General features: G+C 44.0%; 1 protein-coding gene across 3 annotated transcripts; it reads right to left on the bottom strand.

Annotated features, from left to right (window-relative positions):
* Positions 1 to 27: 27 nt before the first annotated feature.
* POMT1 (protein O-mannosyltransferase 1) lies at positions 28 to 11,807 on the bottom strand (the record flags this gene model as incomplete). Of its 3 annotated transcripts, none has more annotated exons than XM_080630983.1 (19): positions 28 to 205; positions 419 to 596; positions 1,279 to 1,405; positions 1,911 to 2,024; positions 2,536 to 2,633; positions 2,889 to 3,009; positions 3,186 to 3,278; positions 3,370 to 3,466; positions 4,502 to 4,594; positions 5,935 to 6,030; positions 6,277 to 6,407; positions 6,997 to 7,152; positions 7,589 to 7,682; positions 8,283 to 8,348; positions 9,081 to 9,192; positions 10,178 to 10,324; positions 10,671 to 10,721; positions 11,299 to 11,405; positions 11,686 to 11,807. In XM_080630983.1, 19 exons carry the CDS (start codon positions 11,805 to 11,807, stop codon positions 31 to 33), a joined length of 2,178 nt encoding a protein of 725 aa, XP_080487109.1. In that variant the 3' UTR covers positions 28 to 30. The 3 variants fall into 3 exon arrangements, with proteins under 3 accessions (XP_080487109.1, XP_080487108.1, XP_080487110.1); XM_080630982.1 differs by having other exon boundaries at positions 28 to 247; positions 9,081 to 9,205; positions 10,119 to 10,324; XM_080630984.1 differs by lacking the exons at positions 2,536 to 2,633; positions 2,889 to 3,009.
* Between the last annotated feature and the right edge of the window lie 1,123 nt (positions 11,808 to 12,930).

Raw genomic sequence — 12,930 nt, forward strand, 5'->3', positions numbered from 1 at the left:
TTCTTTATGCCTGTAATGAGATGGTAATTGTCACTGTTTTCGGATCAGGATGTTCCAGCTGTCCTTCCAGCGCAAGTCCTTCAGTTCAGTAACAGACAGGGAAGGCTCCCCATAGGTGAGAGGGCTGAATGTGCAATAGACAAAGTAAACTGAAGAGAACCAGGCTACGATCAATGCAGTAAACATGCTCTTGAGAAGCACAGATCTGGGATGAGAGAGGAGGGGAAAAAAAGCAGTTACACCAAGGCTGGTCAAACACTTCATCCAAAAGGAAGATTTCATATGGCCTATCTTTCTCAAATGCAGTATGGCCACTGGAAAAAGCACTGCTTTCCCTGCAGCAGCTTGCCAAGGTGCCAACCTGGGAGAAGAGAACAGTGTCTCTTCTCTTGTCCACCTATCTATTAAAACCAAATACCTGCAGAGATGATCACTGATGTGCTGTAATACGATGGGAATCAAGAGAATCTGGAATGTGAGGGCAGGCAGGTAGTGGTACAGGAAGAGTGTTTTCTCCATCCCAAAGAAAGGCAAGTAATTCACAGCCCAGCCTCCAACACAGATCCCCCCAGCTGATACCCAGAGCTGCCATGCATCTGCAGGAGAGAGGAGATATCTCAAAGCACAGTCCGTGAAACCATAAAGTCTCTTAAGAGGTTGCCTGTTGTCATGGTTTGTTGTTTTCCTTCCACTCTCTATAGTTTGTGCTAATACAACCTTTAACTTAACCACATTCAGCTGAGGGAAATTATTATGTTTTGTCACACAAGATTGTAAGTACCCATCAAGACAGATTAGTGTCCACATGGAGCAGCTTCACAGCATGACAACAAAACATGCTGTCAGAAAGATGAACATTAAACTGCATGGCCACACAGAGGAGATGGTGCCTCAGCAGGAACAAACACATCTAGACTAAACCCCTCCCCACACAGCCAGTATCTACCTATTTTAAATCATCATGAAAGGGCTCAGTAGAATCCAAAGCAAAGGCCTGGATGTTTCTTACATCCAGGGAGTGACTCAAATACTGTGATGCCTACTATATTGTCTTACGAGGTGATGGTCATCATGTGATAACCATAATCAGCCTCTTCAATACACTAGCTGTCTGTGTATTCCTAGTACAAGTATCAGGGTTGGAGGCAGGAAAGAATGCTGGGATAGCCAAGCACGTGGCTGCGTAAATGGCTTTGGGGCCATTAGAGTGTAGCAGAACAAGCAACAACCCTCCCTCCCCGCCCAACATTGACACATACACACACAATGGAATCAGACCTTCAGGAATGTCGTAGATCTTTCTCCTGCGTCGTATCAAGTACCACAGGGACAGACACATGTAGACCAGAGCAGCAACATTAGCTGAAGCCCAGGTGACAACATTCCCAAGGAGGTGGATCTGGGCCTGGTGGACAGAAGCCAGAAGTAGGAACATGCTGCAGTTCTTTTAAGTAAGTTTAAATATTACTTACATCTACTTGCTAAATTAAATGTCAGGATGTGCATGGCTAAGAACCTGATCTTTCCTGGAACAAAGCTGGCTGATAAACTTCACTGCTTTAAGACTCTTTTGTAATGTAAGGCATTTAAAAGATGCTATTGGAAATGAACTCATCTCCTAAATGGAATCAATAATGGAAACTATTAAACTGCAGTTTTCCTTTAACAAGAACAAGACAACATGATTTAATTAAAAGCAACTACTGTCAAAGCTGGATCTCATGCCAAAACCAACCCCAACCCTCAGGGAAAATATATTCTTAATACAGGACAAGTTAATCCTGGCACAGCTCCTTGGCTGGAACTGCAGCCCTGCTCCCACTCACACTCCCAGAGCTCACACCTGAACTCAAGGCTGATTTCTTCACCAGGCTCTTATTTACTCATTTACTTCTACCTCTCATACTTACACTAGAAGTTGGGTGGAGCCAGTAGGCAATATTTGTGTCCATTGTGATCCAGTCAAGAGCAGAGGAACTGTACTTATGCTCTGTTTCTTCGTTTTTTAATGTCAGTATTTTCCACTAGAAAAAAAAGCAAACAGAAGGGTTTTAGAATTGCAACGAGTGGAATAGCAGGCAGGGGTAAACAGCTCCAGACGTAAGATATTAAGTTCCTAACCTGAGAGTGGGATTTTGCATATCTCATACTGGATACTAACCAATACACGGGGTTTATTTTGTTTTTATATAATACACTGAGGGATCAGTGAACTTCTACAGTGTTAGTAAGGGCATCAACACAACTGACTGCATATACAGCACATTACAGTTCAGTTTAAGACAGCTTCTGGGTGCCCAACTGCCCTTCCTCCCCCTTCTTTTTTTACGTAATCACTTGGGTATTCATTACTGAATAGCATAAATCTCTAATGCCCTTCTAAGTGCAGTCTGAAATATTTTTTTCCAGTGAGGAAGCCAAACTACTCTATCAGCAAGGAATAAACAATGAATCCTCAGGCTCAAAGCCTGCAGAAATGCTCAGGTTCCTGCCCTGCAGCAGAAGGCAAGATGAAGGGAATAACAAGGCACTCACCTGCAATTCCGTGAACTTTGCCATGAAGCTGAGGTTTTTACTTATGTCCATCTGTGTGGGAGAGTGGAGTTCCACCTCCCTCTCTTTTTGCTCTAGGCCTGGAAGAAAATAGCATAGCTCAGAAACAACCACTAACAGAAAGCTACAAAGGGGAACAAGTACACAGGATATACCCCTGGCTCTTCACACTCTCTGCAGCCTGTTTCCAATACACAGTCCAAATGCAGGAGCCCTCTAAGAGGATCTTGACACCATGATAGAGCCAGAGCCTTATCACATGATAGCACCTTCCCATCAACATGAAGCATCCCTCACTCACAGAGATCTGCTTCGAGAACATGGCTCAGACGTACTTTTCCCATATCTGTGCTCTTCCACATTCCACACCATGCTCTGGTGGTAGCCTTTGGATAGCTTCTCGCCAACCACCTCCAGCTGCCGGTATCCCCACTCAGGTAAAGATGCTCCACTGAGCTGAAAGTGAAAGAAGACTGTAAATTTACAGCCCTGCCAAACACACTGAGGAAGTTTATTGTTTCCTTTTATTTACTTGTTTGTTTTAGTGGTTTGGGCATTTTGGAGCAGAGATGAGTAGTTTATGAGATTACAAGAACTGCATGGAGCAGACAAATAAACACAAATCCACTTGCCTTTAGCACTGCAGAGGTGTTCACGTGAACAAACCTCACTTCTGACAGAATGGTCTTCCACACATCTGTGTCAGACTCCCGATTTACAATTTCCTACAACAGAAAGATGTCTTTTGGTTGTCATGTTGTATCAGCTACTTCTGCTGCAACATGATGAGCTCCTCCCTTCCCTTTGACCACTCACCACTCTCCAGAGGTTCTGTGCTGGCATGGAGATGTTATAATCAATATAGCAGGAAACTTCTTGGGAGTGGGGGCTAAGAGGGGCAGCAACATCATGCCTACAGGACAAGCAAAGCATGATCCTCCAACACCATTTCTCAAATTCATATAGAAAGCAAACTCATACAAGTATTGAATTGGCTTAGACCAGACCCAGTAATAAAGCAAAGAGTAATGCATTTATACAGATTGCACTGTTTTCTCTGAAGGAGAACCCTCCCCATTACTAACAGCTGCCAGGAACAAGCCCAGAGGAAGCCAATATAGATGCTTGCTATGCCAGGCTGAAAAACAAGCACTGATTGTGGCAAACAGAGACGCTGTTCACTGAGGTTTCCAGTAATGAACAAATTAAGTTTGGAAGGGACTTCGTAAAAACCCAGGCTCAGAATCCAACCCCCTTCCTAATCTGATATTCAAGTATAGGCAGACGCCCTTCAGGAAGCAGTCAGGAGGCAAATTCATACTGCAGTCTTTACAAAACAGGCAAGAAGCCATGGCAATCAGCCACAGCACACCGGATCCTCCAACACATCTTCCTCACTTCCAGAGCACATCCCTCACACAACAGTATGTCATCAACGTGAGTGGAGTTGACTTTGGGTTAACAGTCACACAAAATACTAAATATTTGCATCTGCTCGGAGTAGAGGCAGTGAAGGGGCAGGGATGAAGACTCACCAAGGGGCCTGAGTATTCAGGAATCTGCAGAACCACCATGAAACGTAAACATGGCTGAAACCACCACTAGTCCCTCTAAGGCTATTAACAGAGCAGAGCAGAAGCTGCTAGCAGCCACTGAACAGTTTGTGATTGGTATCAAATCTCACTGCCAAGTTAACTGCAAAAAATAAATAAGCATACAGCATCCTGTCTCTGGGTTATAGGGATGGCTTACACAGCTAACCATGAGGTCCCTCCTATATATAATGTGTATATGTGTATATATATATAAAATGTATATATAATCCACGAATAACAGGCAGTTTATATATACCTGAATGCAAGGGTGTTTCAAGCCCTGAACAGTTATTCTGAGAGATAAGCAGCAGAATTAGCCAGCAGACTCAGCAGAGGGTGAGGAAAGGACTTACGTGTTGAGGTACCGAGTTGTGATGCCATGGACCAGCTGCACGATGTGTCCATGCCTGACGGGACGGGGTGGGTTACTCACCACCAGCTGCTGCCTGTGTGAGTGACACCCAAGAGGAAGTGGTTACATTTTTCCTTAGATATAAGGCAACCTTGTCATGACCAAACTGTTAGGTCAAGAAGCTGCAGGCAGGGACAGATGTTTGGGCAGTAAGATGAGAATTTAAAGCAATCTACAGATGGAACCAAAGCTCATCAAGGCAAAGGTGAGTTAAGGGCAGAATGCCTCAGGGATCAGTAATGGGATACCAACACCCCAGCTGTTAGGTCAGTGGTCTGAATACAGGCCAGTCAGAAGCAAGTTCAGATTATTCCCACTAAGCAGCTGTTTGATGGCTTTTGTGACATGAGTAAGTGCTTCAGTGAGGTCTGACAGGTTTGCACTACAACTGATGTCACTTTTGGCAGAACTGTAAGAGAGATTAATGGCTATCTCCACCATGAAGGCCAAACGCTCTTCTTGCTTCTGAAGAGGTCTAAAGCTTCCTTTGGCAAGTGGGAATGCTAACTGCTGCCTGTGTTTTACTGTATTCTATTCTATAGAAGGACTCCACATCCTCCAGAGCTTGTAAGAGTCTTGAGTTTGAAGAATTTTAAGATGATACGGTGTTTCTGTGGTTTTGGTAGAGTTCCTGCTTGAAAGGTTTGCACTATGGACAAACTTTCCCAGCGTGGGTACGATTTGTAATAGCTCACAGTCCTTCTGATAGGACTCTTTATACAGTTTCCAGAGCAACATAAAAAAACATCAAAAGCAACTTTTTGATCAGTATGAAATGATATCACACAAGGGCTTTTATTGGCAAAGAGTCCTGCTCTTCACTGACAGTTCTAATGGCAAAACACTTCAGCACAAACCAGGCCTCTCAGGCACAGGCACCCACTTGGAATCCCTCCTGACATGGCAGATTCTACAGCTCATACCACACTTTAAATACAAAGAAATACTCATTCTGCGAAAGTGATTTCTACTCTCTTCTGAGACTCATTCAAGTTTGATAAAACTCATCAAGGCACTCTAATGTCTGGCTCACACACTTCAAAAGGCAGAACTTCCCTTTCATGAAAGCACCTGAAGAGTTCCCACTGGTCTTGTGAGTCTTTAAAGTTCCCCTTGTGCAAAGCACAGCCCATGTTCTGGCAGAAGCAGTTCAGACAGAATTTCAGAGTCCTCGATAATGCTTCTAGCATATTAGGAGGAGGAGTGTGCAAACAGCCTCCCTTACCAACTCTGCAGCTCAAATCACTTGTTTAGGATCACACATGGCCTCATAGAATAGTTATGTCCAATCCAAGCTATGCCTTCGTTAGGTTTTGGAAGCATAGAGAAGCTATGCTTACAGCAGCTTGGAATTTGAATCTCTTGCATACTCACATTCCAGGATCTTTGACGATCCACCAGTTGTTCACATCCTTGAAGGGATAGCAGGTCACCTGCTGTTGATGGGAACTACCTCGGCCATTCTCATACCTGTACAGAAGGTTAAAACACCCCACAGATGTGTTATGGAACATTTATGTGCTCAAGAGAGTCACAGCAATACAAATCAGCATCAGATCACTGGCTCCACTCCTACAGAGAACAGAGAATCTGTGCATCTGCAGTGTGCTCTGAAGGATTAATGAAGAGATTGCTAGGACCCGAATGGAGACAGTTGGACTGGCAGGTGAAAAATCAGAACTTTCACCCTAATACAGACACAAACTGATTCCTCACCTGATGGGATAGGTATTTGTGTGAGAATGGAGCCAACACTGCATGGGCTTGCCCAACACGTTCCGCAGAGTAATCTGAGAGCCGTAGGCCACCTCTAAGGGCTGACCCTGAGTGATTCGAGCCAGCCCACCCTGGGAAGTATAATGACAGGGTAAGTGGAAAGAAGAAACAACCCAGAGGCTGCTTAAATTCTATAGAGAGTCCCTTGTCACTTCAACATAGCAGTATCTTAGCACAATGCTTTCTCATTTGGCTGTATCTATAAAAAATCAAGTCTTGCAGCACCATATTCAGCATATAGCAAATACACCCATGCCTGCAAGACTACATAGTCTTAGGGAATATCCCTAAAGCCATGCTGTTCTAAAAGACAGGCTAAGCACTCTACTACAGAAAATCATACTATCATCCTGTAGTATACATCATCACTCAAGAGTTCAGTACTGTATCTACTGCTATGGAGTTCCCTGCAGGAGGGGACAAATCTTCAGCAGAAGAGTTTATATGCTGTTTGTGGTTCACTGCAAAAAAGCTTTTCATCTGTTATTAGGATTTCAGTCATTATGGCTTCATCTACAGCAGCAAAGTAGTTAAATGACATAAAAGGAACAAATAGACAGGTCAAAGGAACAAGACTGCACACCTTCTAATAGTGAACATAAGACAGATTTCCCCCTCTGCTCCCCTAATGCATGAGTTTCACGACCACATTTTCTTTACCTCCAAGCTGGCTTGGAAAGCACTTGTCATAATCTGGTCGTGAGGCCCAGAGCGATACAGCAAAGTCAAGTGAACATAGAAGAAAGACACATACATTGCCACTGGGATGATGATGAGGGCCAGTCCCCTAGCAAGAAAATGGCACATCAAGGAAACCTAGAGCAACACAGAGAACTCACTGGTTTCATGCTGCAGATACAAAAAATATTAAAATACCAGTGCACTTGGCCTGTTTAACTTCCCCAAACCACCCTTACTCAGCTGTAACTTCGTGGACAGCTTGATAACTTCCACCAAGGATCTGACCTGGCGCTAGCAGGACGCATGTGAAACAGCATAGCTGCTGAGCCACAGATCACCAAGACATGGGTAAGAGCAGAAAAGCCAGTCATACACTCGTTTTTCTTAAACTTCACTCCATCTTCCCCAGCAACAGAGCTGGGAAACTGTTCTATGACAAGAGGGTTTGCAGGGAATGTCAGTACAAAACCCAGCTACACACAGCACTGTTTTCTGGGGGTTTGCAAGGCTGCTGGCTGGCTCCTGGCCTGAAAAATTACATGTAATATATTCTGCATATTGCACTACCTACATTTGACAAGTTCTGGTCTCCTATCACATGCCAAAAGTGGAGTCCTGCAATGGTCAAGAGCAGTATATAGGTAAAGAGGCCCATATATTTCACTCTGACAAGAAAGTGCATAAAAAAAGAACACAGTTAATAATTACCTAATATAAGCATAAACATTCAAACTTTCTCTCGAGCAAGATGCATTAAAGTCCAAGGACTTAGATCTATGACAAGTTTCATACAACATAAATAAGCCTCAAGGCTTTGACAGTAGAAAATATAATTTGTTTGCCAGTTACGTTAAATAACCACAGTGACAGAGAACCTTCTTGATGACAAGGTGGCAAATCACAAAGCACAGAGCCCCTAAATCCAGACTTACTGAAGCTTGAAGCAACTATGAGGGAGAGGTGAAATGCAGATGCTGATTTATAACACAAAACCATCTCTGAGAAATATGGTTTCACAAAACCATCTCTGAGAAATATGGTTTGTTCTTCCCAGGACAGTACCCTCTAATGCCTGGTATTGCCCACTGTGAATTGATGAACTGACATCCTCACTATAGAAACAAGCTAACTAATTGAAAAGTCATGGAGATGTCTGCCCAGAACGGCACCAAGAATCAGTCTTCAAAATCTAAAGGCCCACTGATACCTCCGATGGCAGGCGGGACAGTCAGCTTTCTAAAACAAAGTAATATGTCATCACTTACCCAACTGCGCAAGAACAAGCTACTCCAGTCAACAGGAGCCAAAACCACCAGCTTCCAGAGAAGGAACTGAAACAAAAGGACAAAGAGAAGGATGTTATGGTGAGACCTGGTCACCTTCTTAGGATCCTTAGAATTCAGGTAATTTAACTTGAAAACAATCTTGCAGGACTCCACTAATCTTTATTCTACTCTTTATTCTCATTCTGAACCTCCCACGCCACCAACTCTCAGCCCTGACCTACAGTGTGTTCTTAAATGTATTTCTCTGTATCCTGAGAAACAGAACTGAACGCTACCTGCCTTCTGATACTAGAGATAAAAGAGATGCACTACATCACTTTCTGGGCTCAGTTTAAAGATAATTTTACTTTACTGAAGATTACTTTATCCTCTGTGAGGATCAGAGAACATGTGAAGATACAAGAAGAGAGACAAGGATCTCTATACTCAGTGCCTGTAAACAGTAAAAAGGGAGCATTTAGTGACCTGTTATCATCAGTGTTTCTGTGCACAGAAGGAAACCTTCTAATAAAAATCTGTGTGGTCAAAGGACTACATCCAAGGGAGTTTTTTGATTGTACAATACAAAAAACAACCTTGCTACTACTTAAAACAATTCTTGACATTGCTCAGAAGAGAAAGCTTCTGGGGCAGCCATATGAGAGGTCAAAACATAGGATTCTATGGACAGATGAAGTGAGCTGCAGAATGGTGAAGCGACTCAGAGAAAAACCCAGACAGGCTGTACAAAAAAAGATCACAAGAATATCCGAGAGGACGGGAGACAATCCAGCTTACCTATGCTTTTGCAAATTGTAGAACTTCAGGTAGGCCAAAACTGCAAGTAGGATAAAAAAAATCAATATTGATTCCAGGAGCATGAACCTTGACTGAGTAATCAAAGAGTTCTCTGTTGGAAAAGAGAAACAGACACAAAATTAGAGACATTTGTCTATAGGCAAGTGATACCTCAGACAACCACATCATTATCCAAGAGAAGGACCTGTTCCTTTAAGGACAGATAATTCATTTGCAATTTTACTGGCTGTAACAGGGAGGTGCTGGGTTTAAAGGGACAAAAACCTTCCAGCAGGAGCAAAGTACATAGCCATAACTGTCTCCAAGGACAAAGTGGTGAGCAAGTCATAAAGTCTGGCAGGAGGCAAATAAAGGTGCTGTGCTTGCCTACAAAGGCAAAGAAAATCAATGCTGGGAAACCCAGTGAGGTGTTTCTCAAGGCAAAGAGAGTGCAGGCAGTGACCCCAGCAGGCCATGTGCATGAGGACAAATCTTAAAGAAAGGGAGCTGCAACGAGCTGCTTTCTGCAGGATTCCCTGAGCCAGAATCAGAGCAGCCAGTAGCTTGGAGAGGTTTCTCTTATCAGACTGTTAAAGGGCTCTTGAGAGGCTCTTTCCCTTTCAGGCAGCTGCCAGCAGACCCTCAAGAGAAAAAAACCAAGCAACTGAGTCACACACACCGGAACAATGTCAAACCATGCTGCTAAGGACACAGACTGGTTTGCTGCAGTTTGGTGATGAAGAAATTTGATGAGCTCTGACTCTAAGTAGGGTTGTCCTGTATAACTCCTCCTGCAAAACTCTGAAAGAGTACAAGTCTCCTTGGATGCAAGAAATGGTTTTTTTTTTGTGAGGCTGTGCCCACTTTGTTTAATAATGAACTTTATAAAGCTTCAGCCTCAAACAGCAGCCTGCTGCAAAGCTTTAAAGATAGAAGGGACCAGCAGAAACTGATACAGGCCGGGGCTGAAAGTGGGCTCTGACGTGTTGACAGCATTCTGTGGGGAGATGGTGCCTTTTAGGCACCCTAAACATTCACAAGGGGAAAGGGACCCTTCTCCCCCATATGAAGAATGAGGCCCAGGGGAATAATCTTACCTAAGAGAATCAAAAGAGCAGCTCCGAGTGCAGCACAGTGAGAGAAGTGCAGTTCTACCAGAATCTGGTATGCTAAAGGCACACAGAGAGCACCAGCTAGTGCTGGCAGGACTCGCAAGGACCAAACGGGAACGTTCATGCTGTATTCTGAAGGAGGAGACAACAGTGATGCACCAAGTTGGAAACTTAATTCCAGAGAAGACAGATCAGTGCAGAACTCCTTATGACTACAGCAAGTCGCTGAATCTAACTCCTACTCTTACTAATTTATTGTGTCTTGTACTGCTTAAACTGTTCTAACTGATTTAAAAGATCTGTGATACGGAATCGTAGTACCTTGAACTTCTGTTAGAGACCTGCAGAAGTCTTATTTAAGAGGAGAAGTGAAGGTGTCAGATAAAGCATTGTTTCCACTAGTCAAAAGGAAATGTGTCAACTGCTGAAATACTGCTTATTTTCGCAGAAGAATGAGACAGTTACAATCAGCTCTTACCAGCTCCAATCCTGTTCCATAAGAAGTTGCCATCAAATCCTCCTAAGTAACCTACAACATAAGTAACAATTCAGAACTTCCAGCCTCAAAACAAGTATAAAAACCAGTGCTAAATTGGGAACCATTTCCCATACACATAGCTTTTCCATGCATGAAAGCCCTCTTTCCTCAAAAGGTCCTCCTTTGTACTGTCATGCCTGCAGTAGTGCTTGATAATGTGCAGAGGCACAAAGAATATAAATGGGGAACAGCAGCTTCTCAGTGACAATGTTAAATGTATATTTAATCTCTCCTCATACAGACACTTCTATGTTGTGCACATCACAGCTTCAGAAAGGAACTCAGAAAATCTGCTTGTTGCCTACTATTTCTAGTCATTAGCAGTTCTCATTTACCTTTCTCTTCATACAAAGCACTGGGTAACACAGCTCCATCACCTCCCCACCACTCATGCAACAGCCCCATAATGATACTAAATAAGGGAAATCCTAATTCTTTCTACATCAGAATCTCTCATCTGCCTAGTGCTCTTCCCCAGTAATAGGATCTGACAACTCATTTCTAATGAGCACTTCTCTCTTCCACAGCAAGAGGCAACAGCCACTTCTCAATTTCAGGAGAGCCCTACCTCCCAAGGCTAGCAGCATATGGCCAAAAGGTGGGCCACTGTCATCCACAAAGAAGATCCTCTTCATGTAGAGCGAAACAAACTGGCCATAATAAACTTCATCAAAACTGCAACACAAGAGGCAGAAATATATCAAATCTAACTGGAAGTATCCCGGAGGCTACAGGGATACTAAGAAAGAAAACACTGATTTGTTGGCAGGAAGCTAAGAAGCACAGCAGCTTTGCCCCTTTCCCTCAGGAGTTTCTATGAGGGAAGCACAATCACTGTATTTACAGAGGCTGACATCAGGCAAGCTCTGCTCTTCCGCTCCTGCAATCTTACTCACAAATGTTTAAAAACCAAAAGTCTCTGTCATTCAAGTAGAAAATACACTATTCTACTCACACCACAGCCCGTGGGTAGGAAAGCCCCCACAGTCGGCTTATTAATCCCATCAGAGTCAACACCATGACATTCATATTTATCTCCACAGTAACGACAACCGGCTCCTTCAGAAATCCCAACATTCTGTCAAAGGTCTGTCCAAGCCTCCAGGAGCAAACAGAGAAGAGCAGCAGTCACCCTTTTGCTCAAAACTTGCCGAAGATCATACAACAGAAAGCATCCACCACTCCTTTCTGCTTCTAGCAACTCATGGTAGCTGATCTTCCCAAGTTCTCTCGCTTTCCACATTTATGTGTTTTCTGCTGTACCTACAGGAGTAAAACGAAAAATGAAGATTTTATCTGCCCTACATGTATATCATGCTTCTACGTGTGCTGCCATAAATTCTAAGCTAGAAACTTTGCTTATTCTTATACCGGTTCTGCAGAAACAGAAGAGCTTAATTCTAGCTTATATTCCGCTCTGCGCAAATTCTGATACTAGTGATTGGCAAACCACGTGCTGAGGCACCATGCTGCTCAGGTAGCTTTAAAAGCAAACAAGAAAGGTTATTTCCTTGCAAACTTGGTTTATTTCTGGAGTTGATGAGGCAGGGGCAGAACCCACAAACATCCTCTGTGTTAAAAAGCAGCTCCAGGAGCGCAGCGGTAGGTGCTGTAGGGCTCTAGCGCAGCCTAGGGGGGAGCACTGCAGAAAGCAGGACTGAACTCTACTGCAGACAGAACTGCTAAAAGCCAGGTCAGAAAACAGGGAATCAGTGCTGTATCTCCTCACCTCAATACAACTGAAGGTTATCAGAATAAACCCATCTGCACGGCTTTGATCAGAGGAGAACAAAGCAAGTTGCCAGCACATCACCACCTTTAAGCACGGTGCCACTGTCTTTCTTTATCACTACCTACGAGACACAACTGCTGTGTGGAACAGAGTTTTTAAGAAGCCCCTCCCAAAGCCGTGCCCTCCACCAGCACTGGGGACACCACAGCACTGCAGACAGCACAACACTGTCCCAAAGGCTGGTCACCCATTGCCTGTGCTCCGCCATGGCCTCGCAGGCCCTGAGACCCCAAGGACCTCCTGAAAGAGAGGATCCTGCTTCTCCCTGCAGTACGGGCAGGAGCACAGGACAACCCCCCCATGGCTCCTCAAGAACCATTAACCCTCTACCAGGAGTTGCATCCCCTTCATGAGCCTTGCGGGGTGGTGGTAGGGCCACTAACCCCCACCAGGCCTTGTATCCCCTTT

This window comes from Psittacula echo, assembly GCF_963264785.1.
Source record: "Psittacula echo genome assembly, chromosome: 16".
NCBI lineage: Eukaryota > Metazoa > Chordata > Aves > Psittaciformes > Psittacidae > Psittacula > Psittacula echo.